Below are 19,848 nucleotides of genomic sequence, written 5' to 3'. Positions count from 1 at the left end.
GAGCGGTTTGAAGAGGCTGCGGTGAGGCTCCCACCCCCGCCGGCCCTCCCACCCGGCTGCCGGTGGCTGCCTTGCTTTAACCCGGCTTCCCTCGTCCCACACCCAAACGTTTGCTGCACGGGGCGGGTGTGTTTGTCCGTTTAAACGTTATTTACAAACACCAGAAGTTACCGCAGGGCGGATCTGCTGCCCATCGCTGCACAGCCCGAGGCCACCGTCACCTGAACCGCGCTGCCGGCAGGGAGGAGCCTGGGGCAGGGGCCCAGAGACACAGCACAGCGGTCCCAGGGCAGGACAGCAGCACAGCCCCAGGCAGGGGGTCACAGCTGATTTGCTTTCAGCCCTCCTGTCTGCTCTGCACTTTATTCCTTCCCATCACCCCTTTGCTTACATCCCCAACGCTCTGAGCAGAGATTGGAGCTGCTCCCCTCCCTGGCCTGAGCCTGCAGCTTCTGCGGGGCACCTGCTGTGCCCTGGGGCTGCCTCTTCCCTTGGAGGCTGCTGCAAGGTGGGTGGCAGAGCCTGGGGTGCAGCAACACCAATTCACTGCCTGGGGCTGGGCCGGCAAAGCTGAGCCGACCTTGGGCTGGGTGCAGGCAGCTGTGCTCCAGCCAGCTTAGCTGATTGTCTGGCTCTTACTGGTTGTGCCAGAAACAGCTGCTGACCCAAATGGGGCCTCTCCTTGCCTGGCTCTGGCCGGGAGGACAGGCAGTGGTTTGGGAAGACACCGCTGTGCCAAGCAGGGCCAGGGCAACAGCCATGGCGGGAGGCTGCCCACCAGCTGCCGTTTGTTGCCAGGCCGATGGTGGCACCAGCCCCGTCCCACCCCCAGGCTGCCCCCAGCCAGCTGGCACCAGGAATCTGCTATGCATTTATTAAAAGGTCAGTGGGACTGCGCTGTTACCCTGTTACACTGCTGCCCGCGCTGGGCACGGCACACGCGCGGGGTCACGCAGCGCCGCAGGGACGCCGGGCACTGTGTCAGTCGATGCTCAGCCTCTCCTGGTTCTCCCGGAGCCAGGTGTGGTACACGTTTAACTTGTGGTCCTGCGGCTGTACCTACAACAGCAGAGTGTTTGAGATCCCTGCAGTGCCTGCCCTGGAGCACCCACCACCCAGTGCTGCACCCAGCTCTGCATTCAGCTGGGTGGCTGCAGTGCCCACACCAAGCCAAGGCTTCTCTGCTCACAAGGGGCTGGAGAGCAGGGCCAGGACAGCCGGCCCTGAGCAGCCCATGGACATTCCTGCCACACCACATCCTGCTCCAGGCAGAGCTGGGAAGGAGCTGGAGGCAGGATTGCTGCTGGGAAACAGACTGGGATCGGGATGGGTTTGTCCTTCCCCATCAGATGGGTGACAGCGTTCGCACACCATGTTTTGGTAGGTATCGTTATTATTGCTATAATGATTACTGATTTCCTCTGCCTTTGTTATAGAATCATAGAATGGCCTGGGTTGGGAGGGACCCCAAGGGTCCCAGAGCTCCAACCCCCCTGCCACAGGCAGGGACACCAACCTCAGGCCTGGAGCTACACAAGGCTGCCCAGGGCCCCAGCCAACCTGGCCTTGAAAACTTCCAGGGACGGGGCACCCACCCCCTCTCCGGGCAGCCTGTTCCATCCCCTCACTACTCTTTCTGTAAAAAACTTCCCCCTAATATCTAATCTAACCCTTCCTTCCTTTAGTTTTAATCCATTCCCACTTGTGCTGCCATTGTCTACCCTTTTTAAAAGTTGAATCCCCTCCTGCTTATAAGGTCCCTTCAGGGACTGGAGGGCTGCAGTGAGGTCGCCCGTTATCCCACTGAACTGTCTGTAACTCAACCCCCGAGGCTTTTTTCCCATTCTCCTCCCCTTCCCCCGGGGGAGGGAGGGGTGAGCGGTGCTCAGTTACCCCCTGGGGTGCGTTCTGGGGACTCAACCCACTGACGATGTCAAAATGCCTGTTTTTTAAAATCCCAGGAGCCCCAGGTCCCAGCCCAGGCAGCGCGGCCGCGGCACCCACCTCCTTCCACTCGTTGACACAGAAGATGCGGTAGGAGTCGTTGCCGTACTTGCCGATGCCGTGCAGCTCGATGGGGTACCTCCACCGCTTGCTCAGGTACTCATCTGCAACACAGGGGCAGGGGCTTCACTGCCTGCGGGCAGGGGGCTCAGAAACCACCTCTGCACAAAGACCCCGTGCTCTGCTATTGCAACACGTCTCCTTTGGGACGTTTTAAGTGAAAAACACAAGTTTTAGCTATTTCCTGGTGAAAGCAGATGATGAATCCCTGTAGGGTTCATCTTTAACACCTTATTGCTGAGGGTGAGTTCTAATTACATCTCTCTCTCCTCAGAACCCACTGAGGACTTTTGTTCTAAGCATAGAGAACACCAGGACGACAGAGAAAACCTGCCTGGGAGAGGCTTCAGGGGGTCACCAGATGCAGGACAGCGCAGAGCCACCTGAGCAGCGTGCTGCAGCACACCACACCAAGCCTGGCAGGTGTTCCTGGCCTGCTTCACTCCGGGTCTCCCAGACAAAGGCCTGTGCAGAGCTCACAGTATCTCACTCTGAGAGGAACACCACCTTGCACACACACTGCCAGCACCCCCCGAAGCTGGACAGAACCCCAGGGACGCTCTGACAGCAGCACCACTGGCCCGGCCAGCCCACCTGAGAACTTGATGATGGTTCTTGCTCTGAGCTCGTAGAGGCCGAGAGGCTTGAGCAGCTCTGACATTTCTCTCCAGTCCGCAGCCCTGGCGACTTCAGGAGAAGGATACTTCTTAAGGAACTCCCAGAGCACAGGAATTGCCATTTTACCTAGGCAGAGAAATCAGTGTGAACAGAAGGCTCTGCAGGCCAGTCTCTTCTGAAGCAAGCTTCTTCTGGGGCAAGAGAGACTAATTATTGAACGTTTTTACACCAACACAAAGTACTGTACCTCTCTGTTTGCTGATGCCAGTTAAAGGCAGCTGTTCTGACCCTGCACTGCCACCCCAGCACTTACACAACACAACCCTGTGTTACTCTACTTACCTGATGTTTTATTGAGAAATATGGTTCCAATCAGAAGTTTCCATGGATCGTGGAAAAGTGTTTCTTGGATCAAATTAAAAGGAGAACGTGGAGGAGTCCATTTTCTGAAGGCCTTCCTCCTAGGTGGGCTGGGAGCTGTACAGAGAGGCAGTACAAGAACATTTATTGTGGAGTAAAGGACAGATTTAAAGCAAAATAACTCTAAAAAAGGAAGACTTTTAAAGCAGATTGATCTTTGTGGGGGCCATACCCATGGAGGAAGCCATGGCAGTTCAGAGAGGAGCTCTGCAGAACCGCAAGGGACCAGGCATGCCCTGGCATAGGCTGCAGTAAGGGTCAGGGCTGCCCATCCTTGCCCTCCCCAGCCACCACCACGCTCCTGTGCAGGGGAAACACCTCAGCAATCTGAAGAGACCTCCCCCCAAACGCCCTCACCCCATCGCCTCACAGCTGCCAAAAGAGCTGCTGAGACACTGGGCACACCCACGAGACACCAGCCAGCCAGGTTTGAGCGGGACAAGACCAGTGCTGAGCTCTCTGACGGCACCTCGGCACGGCCAGCCCAAACCTGGCAGAAATCCTCCACCTCATCACTCCTCTGGAGCCATCCTGTTCCTCCCCACAGAGCGATTTCCTAAGGAGGATTTTACCTTCTTTACTGTATTTACTGGAAAAATACGGACTGGTTTTCCTCCTCTCCACTTGTGTGCGTGGGACAGGCTCTTCTGTAAGGAAGCAGCAAGAAGCAGTGCTTCAGCATTAAACCCAGACCCCAAGGCTTCTGCTGTTGTGCTTCACACACCACTCATGCCTTGTGCTGTGATGGAAACACCAGGATTTCCTGTAGGTCTGCAGGACACAATGTGCTTCAGACACGCTCAGCACCCCTCTGCATTTCGAGTCTGTGAGAAGCCTTGGGAAGACAAACTGTTCCTTTGCCACAGCCTGAGGAAACAGGCTCAGACTGCAGCTGAGGACGAGATGTTGTCCCCACACTCTGGCACATAAAAAAACTAAACCCAGCTGCTTTTATGAACCCAACTGACAACTATGCAATATTCAAAGAGCTCATGCAGCGAAGGTAACTGCTGCATTACACTGTACAGTTGAAGAGATGGGTGGAGCAAGTCACAGTTGTGAATAAACCTGCACTAAGTTAAATGCTGCTGGGTAAAGCAGTGAGGTGGATTCAGACTTGGAACAGAACACTTTGCTGATGCAGCAGGAAGCCCCAGCAGAGTGTGGGGATCACGTTCTGCTCAAAGCCACCATACACCTTAACTGCTGCAGAGCTCTCCCTGTCACATGGCACCTGTTTCAGCATCAGACTGAGTATCCTGGTTACCTGGATTTCCTTGATCTGTGTCTCTCCCTGTTTTCAATCCACTGCTCTCCTCCTCAGGATCTGCAGACGTGTCGTTAGGATGTGTCTCCCCACATTCCTCCTCTGCCAGGCTCTCCAGCTTCCTTTGCAAGCGAGTCATCACAGTCCTTGGCTGTGTGTCTGACCGTGACCTGGGAATTCTTAGCCGAGTTTTCCCTGTGTCCGTAGGCTCTGTGTTCTGATCCTCTGGGCCCTGACCATCAGCCACAGGCCTGTCTGTCTTTCGACGGAACTTCTTGTCTTGAAGGCACTCCGCTTCCTCTGTGCCACACAGCCCCCTCTGCCGTCTCTTTCGGGTGTTACCCCGACTCCTCTTCCCTGAGCTCTTTGCAGTTTCCTTATCCCGAATCCGTTTCCCACCTGTCCCTTCTCCGTTTCTCAAGCATCCCTCTGGTTTTACACCGTTCCCAGTCGCCTCTCTGCTTTCTGGAGCAGAGGTCACCTCTGGCAGGCGCCCATTTCCAGGCTGTGTGTTTCCAGCCCCGTCCTCCTCACCAGCCGCCGCAGCCAGGCCCGGAACATCTCCTGCAGCAGCTGCAGCACCAGATCTCCTCACCCTCGTGCGGACAGTCCTGCGAGGAGCCATCCAATCGGCCCCTTCTGCTTTCAACGCCGCCCACCCAGCTTGCCGAAGGCGTCCCGCCAGCGACCTCACCGGCTCGTTTCCCTCGGGACTGCGGAGGGAAAGAAGAGAACGTGACCGCCGGCTCCACCCCAGCCCAAGCAGCACCCGCGGGGCGGGCAGCCGCCTCACCGAGCTGCGGGGGGGCCCGAGGGGGGCCCACACAGGTTACACACCAGCGATCCCGCGGGCCGCGGCCCGGCCTCACTGGGTGGAGGCCGCGGTTAGGCCCGACCGCCTCCGCCGGGTCACCTGCTGACGGGCCGCGGCGGCGGGGAGGGGTGTTGAGGGGGAAGCGGCCGGCCGGCCGCTTCCCCCTCAACACCCCTCCCCGCCGCCGCGGCCCGTCAGCCAGCGTTGCGCTTCAATCGCCGCCCGCCTCAGCGCCCGCCTACCCGCCCACCGCCATTGCGCCGCTCTCCCTGGCCGCTTCCCGCCTTCGTGCTGTCCCGCGCAAGCGCAGAGCAGCGAAGGACCGGCGGGGCCCTCGTGCGCATGCGCGTTGCCCTTGGGACGGGGTATAAACAAACAAGCGCTCAGCGGTGGGGGGGCTCGGCTCGGCTCGGCTCGGCTCGGCTCGGCTCGGCTCGGCTCGGCTCGGCTCGGCTCGGCTCGGCTCGGCTCGGCTCGGCTCGGCTCGGCTCGGCTCGGCTCGGCTCGGCTCGGCTCGGCTCGGCTCTGATGCGGGCCGCGCTCACCTGGCGCGACAAGGCCGAGCAGTGGTGAGCGGCCCCGGAGGGAGAACTGGGCCCGGCTCTGTGGCGGCCGCCCGGGCGGTGGGAGCGGCGGCGCCTCCCCGGGGCTGTGCGGCCTGCACCGCGTTCGCCGGCGCCGCCCGGGCCCTGCCCCGCCGCACGGCTGGGAGTCCCGGGCCGGGTGGGCCTGTTCCCGCCGGCTGGCCTTAGCCCCGGGCGGGGCGGCGGGACCCGCGGCCTCCGGGCTGACGCCGGTGATGCGGCACCGCAGGGCCCGCCGGCTGTGCTTACCCAGGGCCCCGCAGCCCGAGCCGGCTCCGGAGGCGCTCCGCCTCCCGGGGAGCCGCCGCTCCGCCCCGGCGGGCAGGCCCGGGTGCGTGTCGGGCGGTGTCCGAGGGCTCTCGGCTGGGCCGCGCTCCGGCGCTGCGGGAGATGCCTCCTGCCTGCTGACGCGCCTGTTCCTTCTCTTTTCTGCAGCATTTATGATCTCGCGTTCAAGCCGGATGGGACCCAGTTGATAATCGCTGCTGGAAACAGGCTGCTGGTAGGGAGACTCCTCTCCTCTGGCACACAGAATCACAGGGGTGGGAAGGGACCCCCAGAGCCCATGGGGTCCAACCCCCTGCCAAAGCAGAGTCCCTGGGACAGGGCACACAGGTCGGTGTCCAGATGGGGCTGGAATCTCTCCAGAGAAGGAGACTCCACAGCCCCTGGGCAGCCTGTCCCAGGGCTCCCTCACTGGGGAAAAGTTCTTCCCCAGATTGGTGGGGAACTCCCTGTGCTCCAACTTGAGCCCATCGCCCCTTGTCCTGTCCCCACAGACACTGAAAAGGGGCTGCCCATTCTCCCCTGCATCCCATACTTAAGATATTTACAAACATGAATAAGGTATAGAAAATGCACCAATGTGATCTCTTTCACATTAACTTATGCATGTGACCTACCAAAAATCCTCTTATCTCTGTGCTCCCAGGCTCGTGTCTGCTTGCATATTAATGCAGGCCAGCTGCACAGTGTTTTGAAGCTTTCCAGTGCTTCTCACCAAGCTTTAAGCTCTGCTTCCACAAGTCAGGAGATTTAAGTTACTTGTGTCACCTGGCCCCCTGTACCTCACCTGGTGGTTTGAGATCCGTTCACCTGTGTCCAGGCACAGCACAGTGCTGTGCTGTGTTGTTAGATGTTTCATGGGAATCTCTGAAAAGGGCAGGAAACCCAGAGTGGCAGCCCTGCTCTGTGAGAGCCAGCAGCCTGAGCTCTTGCAGCTCCGTGGGTCTGCTCGCCTGCTGCTCACCCACCAGCAAGAGCGGCTCCAGACTCTGCTGCTCAGGGCTCCTGCAGAGCTTTGGGAGGGGGCAGGTGTAGGAACAGCTGGGATGGCCGTGTGGCTGGTGTGATTATAGAGGAGGAGTTCAGAACTGCAGGTCAGCGAGCTCTTTTGGGATAGGTGCTTGCAGAGTGGTGTATGTAGTGACAGACCTTTCCAGACATTTACTAGGTCCAACCATCTGATGCAGGCAAAGAAGTAAGACAGGCTGACTGAGAGTTGCAGGTAGCTTTCTAATACTGCCTGTTCCTCCATTCTGAGAAGCCTTATCTCAAGGAAAGCTGCTTCTACACTTTGAAATGTTTTGTCTTGCATGGGCTGTGTGCTGTGCAAAGAAGCAGACACGAAAGCAAGTGTAGCATGTTGCCCTTCAATAATTTTACATGCTAGTCCTTGCTGAAAGAGATTCTGGTGTGGTTTTTTGTTTGAATATTTATGTTTTGTTCCTCTCCTTTTACACAGGTCTATGATACTTCTGATGGAACCTTAATTCAGCCTTTGAAAGGACATAAGGACACTGTGTACTGCGTAGCTTACGCCAAAGATGGTAAATATCACTCAGGGGCTTCGCTAGGCTGGATTGTAACACACATGTCTTACGTTCCCTGCTGCTGGTTGGTAACCAGACAAGTTGAGGTAGCTTCTCTGATAGTATTTGAAACGTGTCTGTGAGTGCTGGTGTCTGTTTGCTCTTGAATCCAGAGTCTGGGCTGCTATACAAATGCTACCTGCAGAAGTACTGTATTCCTACATGTAGGGCTCCCCCTTGGCCCAAGAACCGTTCTTGAGTGGTGGTGAAGTTTATATTTGTGGGGTGATCTGAGGAGGAGGCTTACCCCAGAGATCCTTCTGCCTGCCTCTGAGTTTTATTCCCATGGCTCTTCTATCCCAGAGCTCCCCAACCTTCTGAGCTTTCACACGGTACCTCACTCGCCACAGACTTGGCTTCTGCTTCTTTGATTGCTGCTGATTCCCCTTCTGTGGGGACTCAGTGTCTGTGGGCTCAGAGGGCTTCCTCTCCAGTACTGCTGCTGAAGTTAGAGGTGGTGCCTGTGAAAATGGACCATTTTCCTCTTGCCACTGCTGACATAAACCTCCAGCCAGTGAGTGACTGGCTACTTGGGTGCACTGCTGGGCTTTGGTGAAGTGTGCTCTGTGGGAGTAACCAAAGTTGTTGGAGTTTCACCTAGCTGGAGATGCACAGTCTCATCAAGGCAGTGTTAGGCCCTTCAGTGCTTGAGCCTTGTCAAGTTCAAGACCTTCTTGCTCTCTCTTTGATGGAGCATTTGGAGTGAAAGTGATCCTTGTACGAGTGGGATTTAAATTCTTTCTAATCCCCAGGCAAGCGGTTTGCGTCTGGCTCTGCTGATAAAAGTGTGATAATTTGGACTTCAAAGCTAGAAGGAATTCTGAAGTACACGTAAGTGATGCCGTTCAGTGCCCAGAGCGGGCTTGGATTTACTCACCTCTCCTCTCAAAGAGTGCCTGCTGTTAGACTGGGGAGAGGGCTGGCTGAGGTCACAGAAAGCGCTCCTGAGTGGGTGGTAGAGGGGAGAGGATGAGAACAGTCAGAGTATCTGAGGCAGGAAAGCAATTACAGGCATAAAGGGCTTGAAAGTGTAGATAAATCTCTGAGTTTAGAGGGCTGGAGGAGCACTGGGGAAACTATAGATCGAAATAAAATGAAACAGAATATGACTCCAGTCTTGTTTAACAATTAATATAATTCTGGTTCCAAGACCAAACTGAAGATAAGGTTTAGTACTTTCCACCTCTTTCCCTGGCTTTGTTTTCATACCCTTCATAAGCAGCATCCTCATATTCTGTTTCTGAACACGTGTGTAGTTTCATTACTACTTAGTATGCACCAGCTTATGTATTACTAGGAACATACACGAGTACTTGTTTTAGAATTCAGATAGAACCCTTAATCATGTTCCACAAACCATCTCTGTACATTCTTAGCTCAATCCTGATGAAATGCAGTGAATCCCATCACTTAGACAGGGGTTTTTAAAGGTTTTTATCCCTGATTGAGTTTACAGTAATTGCAGATTGATTTGGTGTAATACAGACTGATCACATTATTTCTGGCCTGTAGTATACCTTCTGGTGCTCTTGCTGAAAGCAAAGGGGGCATTTAAGAATGATTTACTGAAATGTGACTGTAACTTCATTCCAGGCATAATGACTCCATACAGTGCGTTTCGTACAACCCCCTCACTCACCAGTTGGCATCCTGCTCCTCCAGTGATTTCGGTATGGCTTCTTCCCCCAGCTCTTCCATTGCACCAGCAAATTCTGTCAAAGTTGTACAGCTAAGCTGACTGCAGACAGGTGCAGCTCTGTATATCCAGAAGGACCAGATACAAAGCTACCTAAAGGCAACTAACACCAGATACTCACCCGCCTCTCAGGCTCAGCTGGAGAGGCCGGTGCAGTGAGCAGCCACGGGGTAAAATGCACTGCTCTGTGACCATGGGTTTTGTGAGACACCCTCTCTGTTGTCCAGATGGATCCTCCCCCCTGCCCTGTTTATTGATAAATAATACATATTTAAATGTCCTTCTAGTGGTGGATGGGACTTTGATTCCTCTGAAGTCAATTCTGGCTCTTCTGACAGTTTTGGCTTGTGGCTGAGCCCTGGTGACCGCTTGCTTGTAACTCCCTCTGCTTTGTTTGTTTGTGTCATTAAGGCTTGTGGTCTCCTGAACAGAAGTCAGTCTCTAAACATAAAACCAGCAGTAAGATTACTTGCTGTAGGTAAGTTTTAAAGATTACCTGTGTCATTTTAAGTTAGTACAGACTATCCAAAATATCATGCAAGCTTCAAGAAAAGGAAATCCAAGAGGAGTAGTGCAGTGTGTGCAGAGATGGTACTGAGTAGCTGTCCCACCTGGGTGCTGGGCAGCACTGTGTACACTGTGCTGCTTCACTGCTGTCATCATGAAAATGCCTGAGCAGTGTTTGCAGTGCCCCAGTAGGAACGTGCCCGATACTCACCAAAGATGACTTGTTCTTTCTTGTGCAGCCTTCTCAGGGCTGCTTTTTCTATATTATTTTTTTAGTAGCTTTGGGTTTTTATTTAGTGCTGTTTATAACTGAATTCTTCTGAAAGCATCAGGTGTTCTGGTGTTGAGCAAGTGTCTCAACTTCTCCCTCTGTTTAGCTGTCCTGTGCAGTAACAGTAAAATGAAGTAAGAGGAAAAACAATCTATTCTTTGTTTGCAGAGCTGTTTGTCTCCTGTGTGAGCATTTGTAGTGGGAGGAGATAGTGCTGTTACAGGGAGCCTGAAAGAAGGGTGTACTTGTGTAAAGTCACCCAGCTAACTGCAGCGGAGAGGAGCATAGAAACCAGGTCTCCCTGTCCCGTGCCATGCAGCTCTGATCAGCGCTCTAAATGTGGCTTTTGAAAGAGCTTGGTCTGCTGCCAGCACTGTCATCCCCAAAATTGTATCTGTTACTTAGCACATGTTAGAAGTATTGCAAGCAGATGATAGCTTTTTTTTTACTTCTCCATTTTTTTATTTCTGTGTGTATTATAAAATGTTCTTGCTGTAGTGCATGCTGTTGCCATAAATGTGGATTTAGATGCATAAACAAACTGTAGGATTGCTGGCTATCTCCCAGAACTCCCTCCTAGGAGGATATTTCCATCTATCATCCCTGTTTGAGTATGCTGTGCCATCCTACCTTCCTGCTGCTTGTTGTTGGTAGTTTGCTCTTCAGTATCTGTGTCTTATCAGCTGGACAAATGATGGCCAGTACCTTGCCTTGGGGATGTTCAATGGCACCGTCAGCATCAGGAATAAAAATGGTGAGGAGAAGGTTAAGATAGAGCGTGCCAGGGGTGCTTCGTCTCCAATATGGTCAATTTGTTGGAATCCATCCAGGTAAATAGTTTGATCCTTCCTTTTTCCATTTTGACTAGATAATCCTTGGCTTATTGGTTGCAGGAAGGCTTGACTGTTATCCCTGCTGAAACAGATTAATGCCGTGTGTGTGACCCTTTTGTAAGCTGTGATGTATTGGGAGTTTTGGCTTTGGGGCCACTACTTCGGTGTGCTTACTCAGCAGCCAGCTTTCTGTCAGGGCTTGTCTCCATTTCCTCCTCGTTCAGTGTATGGCTGCAGCAGAAGGTTCACTTGCCATCTCACCCCTGGGCAAGGTGCTGTGGAGAAGGGTCAGGGTCGCCCCTATCTTGCTCCCAGCTGAAGGGATCATGTTGGAGTACCCGAGTTAACAGCCCGGAGACGTGAAGCCTGTCCTGGGTCTGCTGTCTCACTCAGGCATGCATCTGTTCCCCCACCCCACACACTGATGGCTGTGGTTCACCCCTGCTCAGCAGTTTGGGCTTTGTTGCAGTGTGTTCCTGTGGCTGAGGCCAGAATCCAGGAGCAGGGGCTGTTTGGGGACCACTGGCTCCACTCTGCCCACTGCCTGAGCAGCTGTAGGTGGACACCACAAGCCTTGCAGTTATTCCTGCAAAGACTGACTCTTCTTTCCTGTCCCCAGGCTCCCTACCTCAGCTTTAAATGGCAGGATGTATCTGTCTGCTGTCCTTTTCAGGAGCTCCTCAGGGTTTGGAGAGTAACATGAAGTAAATTCTGCTATCCCATTACTTGGTTCTGCTCCTTGAAGACATTTATTAATAACTGGCTGCAGAATCACCACTCTCTTTCCTTTACTGTCCTAGAGATGACCGCAACGACGTTCTGGCTGTGGCAGACTGGGGTCAGAAGCTTTCATTCTACCAGCTTAGTGGCAAACAGGTCGGTTATGGGAAGGGCGCTCAGGAGTGGTGGGTGTTTGAGTCCCTCTTGTGTCCTGTGTTCAAAGTGTTAGCTCACTAGCGCTGTATCAGCTTCCTCACATGCTTTCTGTTTCCCTGACAGCTGCATCTGCTTTAACTGTATCCTCCTTCACCTCTTGCTTTTCCCTTGGCAACTCAGCTGCTGTCTTAGAATTCTTGTCTCAAGGCTCTTACAGCTTTGCTGACTTTGGTGATACGGTTTCCTCATCTTGAGAGGGCATCTTTGTGTATGTATTCAACTTGTTACAGGGGGTTTTCTGAGTTGCTTGCAGTTTGAGTAGGCTGGCTTGGGACTAGAGGGGTTCCTGGATGTATTTTAGAACTGCCTTTGTGAATCTTAATAGAGCTGGTGGTTCCTGGGTATTGAAAAGTTGTGTGTGGCTGGAGAGATGAGCAGAATGCTGGAGAGAAGAGCAGAATGCTGTCAGTGACAGCACTTGTTGCCTTGGGAAGATATGAAATGATTCTTTTGTTAATGTTTTTGATTATTATTATTTTCCCTTGTAGATTGGGAAGGACAGAATGCTCAGTTTTGATCCTTGCTGTGTTAGCTATTTTACTAAAGGAGAGTATCTTTTACTGGGAGGTTCAGACAAACAAGTCTCGCTCTTCACAAAGGATGGTGTGCGTCTGGGTACCATAGGAGAGCTGAGCAGCTGGGTCTGGACATGCAAAGTTAAACCAGACTCCAACTATGTGGTGAGCACAAACGTTTCTCTGACACTTCTATACAAGCTGTCTGTAAGGGAAAACCATGAATTTCAAACTCAGTTGCTTTGTCTGGGCATCCTTACTGAGGCAGCGGAGCCTGAGCCATGCCAGTGAGGTCCTACTGCTGAAATTAAAAATAACCTGCAGAAGTGCAGTCTGGGCTGTAAGAACATGGTAAATGAGCATAACACCTGCTTTCAGGTGGTGAGGCTTTTTCTGCATTTTGATTAAAAAGAGAGGAGAGAAAAGAAGGAGGAAAAGGGAAAAAAAAAAGGGCAGCTAATAGCTTCTAGGTTGACCAAATCTGATTCCACAATGGGAACAAAATAAGTGTTCAGATCTGAGTTCCTAGCATTGCACCTTGTGGAAAATGCCTGCAAGACAGCTCTTGGCTCCAAATGTCATGCTCTGTGGTGCTGTACAGTGTGAATTTCTAAACAAATATCCCCCCCACCCAAAACCACCCCGAAAAAAAGTAACCAAACTGAAACCAAGAACAAAACCAGCCCACACCAAACCCCACTCACCCACTGTGGTTGTGTCTGGCTTGTGATGAGGTCAGTCACTTTGCATTGCACTCTTACCACTGTTGAAGGACAGGCAGACTGTAACGACTGTCAGTCTGTATGTATGCAGGAAAGGGAACATAAAGCCAGTTCTCCCCTCTGTGTACCAGTTAATTACAGTTCTTTTCTTGTGCTCAGGCAGTGGGGTGCCAGGATGGAACCATATCCTTCTATCAGCTGATTTTCAGCACTGTTCATGGCCTTTATAAAGACCGCTACGCCTACAGAGACAGCATGACTGATGTGATTGTCCAGCACCTCATCACTGAACAAAAAGGTAATTTCAGGCTTCGCTCTCATTTTGGTTTATTTTTAATTAATATCCATCAGAAGGATTGGAGTATGTGCTGCACAGAGCAGAGTGTGAGCTCGCCTTCCTGAGGATCAGCACTGACAAGCTTAATGAAAGATGTGGGGATTTGAAAGGACGTTGGGAGGGGCAGAGGCTTTTAAGATAAGGCTTTAATCTCTGCGAAGGAGATAAAAATACTGTACATCATACTTAGCTTTTTTCTGACTTGCAGCCTCAAGGGTTTGCACTGATATTGTTTCTTCATGGGCACTGGCTTCTCAGGGCAGGGAATCAAAGTTTTGCTCCAGAATGTGCTGTTGACAAATAACAGAGGGTGATAAATTGTGACGGGGTGGTAGAGTAGATTGATGCAGAACATCAAACACATCCAATCAGCAATCTGCTTTTAATTCTGGAAGTGCTTTAGACCCAATACTTGAATGTATCAGCAAGTCTTCTGACTTCTGTGTGTGGTGTTTCTGTGTCAGCCTACACTGTATTGTTTTCTGTGTTGTGTTTTTTCTCTTCAGTTAGAATAAAAGGCAGAGAGCTTGTAAAGAAAATTGCAATCTACAAAAACAGATTGGCAATCCAGATGCCAGAGAAAATCCTGATTTACGAGTCATACGTGGATGGCCCTTCAGATATGCATTACCGGGTGAAGGAGAAGATAGTAAAAAAGTTTGAATGCAACTTGCTGGTTGTGTGTTCAAACCACATTATTTTATGCCAGGTACGTGCCTTAAAACCCAGCGTGGTCTTGGGGTGTGTGACTCTGACAGCTGCCCGAATGGCTGGTGGCAGGAGGCTGTACTGTGTCACCCGGCACAGCTCTTCCCCAGGCTGCGGGCTGTGCTGCTCTTGCAGTGCTCATGGTGTGCCACAGGTGACTGTTCCAGTCAAACAGTCTCTGGAGTGAATTTGATAAATGAGCATGTAATCCAGGGAAGCTTTTAGGTGGGGGTGAACTACTAGAAGAAGGGTTGGGTGGGGTTGTTTTTGTTTGTTTGAACATAGCATTGGGAAACCTTAAAGAATTCACCCTGTTACTCTGACTATTTGTCTTCATGTTTTTTATATGTGGAAGCAGGTGCCCATGCTAGTGTGGGTGTAGACATAGCACATCCAAGACACAGGGTTTTATCTTTACCTCTGTGTAGTGTTTTGTGTGTTATTGTGTCTTCAGGAGAAAAGATTGCAGTGCCTCTCATTTAGTGGTGTTAAAGAACGAGAATGGCTGATGGAGTCTCTTATTCGTTATATTAAAGTAATTGGAGGACCTCCAGGAAGAGAAGGCCTCCTAGTTGGTCTAAAGAATGGTCAGGTAATGCAGAATGTCTGGTATGTCTCTACTGCAAAGTAAAATCTGTTCTGTGCTCTTAGGGGAGCCCTTAGGAGCAGCATGCTCTTCTCCAACCTAACCATTTCCTTGGCTGAGTCTCGTGTTGCAGTGAAACTAATCACTTCTCTGGCTGTAAATGCAAACAGGCCTGATTAGATAAAGGTAGCAAGTTGGTAGAACAACTGGTGAAAATGGAGTTCTTGGGGAACTGAGAGGGGGTTTGTCTTTAGTGGGGGTTGTGTGTGTGTGTGTGTGTGTGTGTGTGCCCTTTCCCTCATGACCACTGTGACAGTGTGGATGTTGCTGAGCTGAAATTGCCATCTACTTCATTAGCTAATTAGCAGCTGAAAATTGAAAACTGGAGCCCAGAGGTATCCATACAGAGAACAGGAAGAGAGGATCTTCTGCTCCTCTGTCTTCTATATCTATGCTTTACATATTCCTGTAGCATTATATTAATGTGATTGTTTAACTAGTGGAGCATTAAAAGATCCAGAATGCATAGGATGTGATTTACTTGTGTAGGCTTGCAACCTAGAGCATGTTGTAGAAACAAGTCTGCAAGAGACCTCAGACTGAAAGCATTTCCTTAATGCACAGTTTACCCCTGAGAAAAGCCTATACATTGCAACTGTCTGCTTTAAACAGCATTAAATTTGGTACCTGCTGTGCTGTTCCTAGTTTTAGGAACAAAGATGTGTGGACTGACTCTGTTTTCCCATCTGCCTAGATTCTGAAGATATTTGTGGACAACCCCTTCGCCATCGTCCTGCTGAAGCAATCCACCGCTGTGCGCTGCCTGGACATGAGCGCCTCCCGCAACAAGCTGGCAGTGGTTGATGAGAACGACACCTGCCTGGTCTATGATATCCACACCAAAGAGCTGCTGTTCCAGGTAACACTCAGAGTTCTGGGGGTTTGTTGGTGGGTGCAGTTTGGGTTTTGGTGCAGGGCGGGTGGGTGCGAGGCGGTGACTCGGCGCACAGACCATATGGAAAATGTTGCTGTATGGAAACTTATATAACTGTCATTTAAGCCATTAGTCACACTTCTGGGACCTGCCTGTGGGTTATTTCTCTATCAAAACTACCCTGGCAGAGATGGTAGACGAGGAATTGGAAGACAGGAGACCCATGTGAGCCACGGCTGACTAAGAGCACTTGAACATGTGACCCCTTCAGTTAATTTCAGCGCCCTGTCCCGGTTCCCTTTGAAGCATTACAGCTAATGAGCATTTTGACTTCATCACTAGTCCAAACGGAATTAGAGCCTAAGCGTCTCTGTTCATCCTGTGTTCCCAGGCAGTACAGTGAATAATGGTAATTCTCTCTTCACTGGCAGTTTAGCAGTCACTCTGAGGGTTTGCTCATTAACGTTGATGAAGTGTTCTCAGAGTAGGTAGCTGGAAAGTACGAAGTGCTGCAGAGATGGGGTCTGTAACTTCCTTTTGTAATGGGCAGAGAAGTGCTCCACTGAGTGTGCTGGCTAACCCACAGTGTATTGCTGTCAAATCCTACCCTGTGTTCTGCAGCTTGATAGTGTAAGTTGCTAGTAAATACAAAAGGAAAGGCAGTTTCCTTTCATAAAAAAGGTAAATATGTCCCTGTAAGTCTGTTTAGGAATATAGGAGGCTTTAGAATACTACAAACATAAGTGTGTGTGTGTACACATCCAGGCCATTTAGCTGAAAGATGTGTGTTGTTTGGGAAAGAAGATACAATTGCCTCTGTTGTAATCATCAGTTACTTTGCTCGTTAGGAACCCAATGCGAACAGCGTGGCTTGGAATACGCAGTGTGAGGATATGCTTTGCTTTTCTGGAGGGGGTTACCTCAATATCAAAGCTAGCAACTTCCCTGTCCATCAGCAGAAACTTCAAGGCTTTGTTGTGGGTTACAACGGCTCCAAGATCTTCTGCCTTCATGTTTTCTCTATGTCAGCTGTTGAAGTCCCGCAGGTAATCCTTTAATCTCGTTAAGCGGCACTTTGCATTTCATAAACATCAGTGTTTAAGGAGTGAAGCAGCTTTTGAGACTTGCTCCTGTTTGTTACCAGAATAGATGCAGTTCACACTTTCTTCATCGTTAAGTTCTATTGACAATTATTTTTGTTTATTTGGCATTAATTAAGCCAACTTCCTTCGTGCTGTTGATTGTCGTTTCTGATTCTCCCTTTCTACTTGCAAATGCACATAATCTAAAGTAACGATGAAGATACAGCGTGGGTGTTACCTCTTGCTCTATTCTCACAGTAGTCTCTGTACCTTTTCTGTGGCTGTAATTTCATTGAAGAATGAATTTTGATGAGAACATCAAATACCATCTTCTTGTTTCTTCACCTAGGTGTGTTTAGGTAATGTTTAACTGTATGTTTTAGTCTGAATGTATAGTATGTGTGTAGGCTTTATATTCTAAATGTAAAGATTGCCTCCCATAAACCACTGCTGTCAGCATTGTGGGAAGCAATGGCAGGGTATGGAACAGACCCAGGAAAACACCAAACCCAAAGATGCTGAATTCTGTGCCCAAGTATGGGCAGGGTTTGAAACCGAGAGTCCAGGAGGAAGGCAAAAGTGCCCTGTGCTTTTGTTAACGACAGTCTGGCTGTGTTAGACCCTGTCAGCTCTGTGCAGGCACTGGCAGGAGGGCTCCGGGCCGTCCCGGTGCGTGAGGGCTGCGAGATGCCCCAGGCCTGCTGTGCTGGGTGGCTCTGCCTGTGCTGGGCAGCAGCAGGCCACAGAACTGCTGTCAGGCATCCGAGGCAGCTTTTCTGAAGCTCTGCTTTTGGGTGGAAGGAGTACCAGAGAGCACAGAGTTCTCAGATGAATCGGTAACAGTAACACAGGACCAGCCTGCACGCTGCCCTTGGCTGAAGGTGGTGCGGCTGCCAGGCTCCCCGTTGGCTCAAGGGGCTCGAGCTGTACCTGCAGATCCACAGCCCTTGCCCGTGTTAGCTGCAGTTGGCAGTTCCTCCCTTTCATTCCTCAGGGCTGGTCCTTGAGGTTGGTGTCTTTTGGGCTGAACTGCTGCAGCCTTGGTGAAACAGCCTTGTCCTCAGGCTGGCATGGATGGGTTACTCCTCATGATCCCTCTTCCCGTCGTGTCCGGGTGCTTCCAGGGATGCTTCACACTGGGCAGTTGGGATGCCTCTTGTGGCTTTAGCCTCTGGGAACAAACTGCCTCTCCTTTGCTCTGCTTCCACAGCATTAAAAAAAGAAATGTTCATTGTACTTTACAATGCTCAGAAGAATTCATGTTCTCAGCTGCTGCCTTATGTGCAGGGAACCAAAGGCTTCAGGATGGATGAGTTGGGAATGTAATTAACCCAGCCTGTCTAGAGGTACAATAATAATCAGCCCAGAATGTTCTGCTGTCTGTTACACAGAAATACATGCTTATCCTCTGGGGAGTTTGTAGTAGCTGCAACTGGAATAGGTTTGGTTTCTCCCCCCTGCCCCATGCGTAGAGAATGTCACTAATACCAGTGTTGTGCTTTCTAATACCTGTGGGTTTTCTGATCACATCCTCAGTCTGCACCCATGTACCAGTATCTGGAAAGAAAAATGTTTAAAGAAGCCTATCAGATTGCATGTTTAGGAGTCACTGAGGCTGACTGGAAGGAACTGGCCATGGAAGCCTTGGAGGGGCTGGAGATTGAGACTGCTAAAAAGGTAAAGCAGACAGCTAGTTATCCAGCTGGAAGTGTGTTTATTTTCACATGTACAGGTGAACAGAGGGGGGGGGTGTGGCTGTGTGCTGTGGCTGGAGTACAGAGATGTTCCGGGCTTGCTTGCCCGTGGCACACGGATGTTACTGCAGTACCACAGACAGTGTCGGCTTGTGGTGCGCTCAGCGCCTGGCCAGGCGGTGTGAAACCTCCCTCCGGAGAGGGGCCGCTCTGAAGCGGGGCGGTACCCGGGGGCCGCCGGGCGCTGGCCGGCGGGTGGCAGCAGAGGATGCCCGGCCCTGCCGGGGCTCGGGGCCCCCTCCCAGCGCTGGGACGCGGCACTCGGGGCCATCGCAGTTCGGATGCCTTGTGGCGGTTGTTATTTACACACCGAAGCTCTGGGAAGGGGATGGTGATGGGATGTCGCTGTCTCTCCGGGAAGCCCTGGGTTTGGGAGTGCTCTGTAAATGGCCACGTGCTGAAGAACAGAGTTTTCCCCAGCCCAAAGTAATTCCCTGTTTTCTTTCACCACCTTTTCCCAAATAAGAGAGGGTGAACTGAGTTCAGTGTCATGAATATTGTATGAGAGACAAAACATTCTAAAGACAGGCAGGGAATGGCCTGTAAGGATAGGCATCTTTTAATACTGAAATACATATTTTTTAAAAGGAAATCAAATGCTTTATTTTAATGTTTTTTATAAGTGGAGGCATCAGAATAATTCCAGTTTTGCAGTTGGCTTTATGCAAATAGATATTCTTAAAAAGAAGTTTTCAGTGCCTCCTTGGAATTTTAAAGCAGTGCCCTCTTGGAATTAGAGCGGATTAATTCGAACAAAAGCAGCTCCTTGACATTAAAGGCTCTCATAGTGTGATCTGGTGTAAGCAGAATATTCTATGCCCTCTTAAGCATCAGTTTGGTTAGTCTGAACGTGCAGGCTAAAGAGTTAAATTTCTATTTCTTGATGCATGTCAAGAATAAGTGCTAAGCTGCTGTATCTCACACGTGACTCTGCCACTTGAGGCTTTGGCTTGCACATTTATCTCCATTTGCAAAAGATATTCCACTGCCTTGCAGTACTTTTATCTTCCAGTCTTCTTTCTTCCTTCCTTTTCCATGAGCAACTTCTGTACTGAATTTTCAGAACGGTGTAAGAACTATGAGCACATGCAGTGTGCTTTGCCAGTCTGGCCAATTACATCTTCTACTTGGACTTTAAGTTTCCTTAAATGTCCTTGTCTGTGTTGCACATCAAAATGGTAAAGCTGTAAAATAGCCAGACCAGAGGTATGCAGTGTTGGAAATGGCACTCCTTCTTGGGGCACTGATGTATGTATGCCTACCAGTCCCTGCCTTTGCTGTTGATTTTCAGTGATAACTTCTTTGAATTGAACCCTCATCTTACTGCAG

At 50.8% G+C, this 19,848-nt stretch overlaps 2 protein-coding genes across 5 annotated transcripts in view; one reads left to right on the top strand and one right to left on the bottom strand.

Moving 5' to 3' along the window:
• Positions 1-859: 859 nt before the first annotated feature.
• Positions 860-5,291, bottom strand: MBD4 (methyl-CpG binding domain 4, DNA glycosylase). The gene is made up of 7 exons (XM_084269407.1): positions 5,207-5,291; positions 4,370-5,082; positions 3,675-3,749; positions 3,025-3,159; positions 2,659-2,808; positions 2,005-2,108; positions 860-1,059 (listed from the first exon to the last, which is right to left on the bottom strand). Exons 2-7 carry the CDS (start codon positions 4,992-4,994, stop codon positions 982-984), a joined length of 1,167 nt encoding a protein of 388 aa, XP_084125533.1. The 5' UTR covers positions 4,995-5,082; positions 5,207-5,291; the 3' UTR covers positions 860-981.
• A 420-nt stretch (positions 5,292-5,711) lies between these two features.
• Positions 5,712-19,848, top strand: part of IFT122 (intraflagellar transport 122) — a gene marked incomplete at its 5' end in the record, with an annotated part of 31,061 nt that continues 16,924 nt past the window's right edge. For 2 of the 4 annotated variants that reach the window (XM_084269390.1, XM_084269389.1), the window contains 15 exons: positions 5,712-5,752; positions 6,203-6,269; positions 7,512-7,596; positions 8,391-8,469; positions 9,232-9,308; positions 9,746-9,812; positions 10,796-10,942; positions 11,746-11,821; positions 12,370-12,561; positions 13,278-13,416; positions 13,962-14,164; positions 14,618-14,755; positions 15,504-15,668; positions 16,532-16,729; positions 18,302-18,442. In XM_084269390.1, the coding sequence (XP_084125516.1) occupies positions 5,712-5,752; positions 6,203-6,269; positions 7,512-7,596; positions 8,391-8,469; positions 9,232-9,308; positions 9,746-9,812; positions 10,796-10,942; positions 11,746-11,821; positions 12,370-12,561; positions 13,278-13,416; positions 13,962-14,164; positions 14,618-14,755; positions 15,504-15,668; positions 16,532-16,729; positions 18,302-18,442 (1,815 nt within the window). The remainder of the gene's footprint in view (positions 5,753-6,202; positions 6,270-7,511; positions 7,597-8,390; positions 8,470-9,231; positions 9,309-9,745; positions 9,813-10,795; positions 10,943-11,745; positions 11,822-12,369; positions 12,562-13,277; positions 13,417-13,961; positions 14,165-14,617; positions 14,756-15,503; positions 15,669-16,531; positions 16,730-18,301; positions 18,443-19,848) is intronic. The other 2 variants (XM_084269392.1, XM_084269391.1) reach the window with 1 other exon arrangement.

The sequence above is a fragment of the Gallinula chloropus genome, assembly GCF_964237585.1.
Source record: "Gallinula chloropus genome assembly, chromosome: 12".
NCBI lineage: Eukaryota > Metazoa > Chordata > Aves > Gruiformes > Rallidae > Gallinula > Gallinula chloropus.
This window is presented reverse-complemented; position numbering and strand designations above follow the sequence as displayed.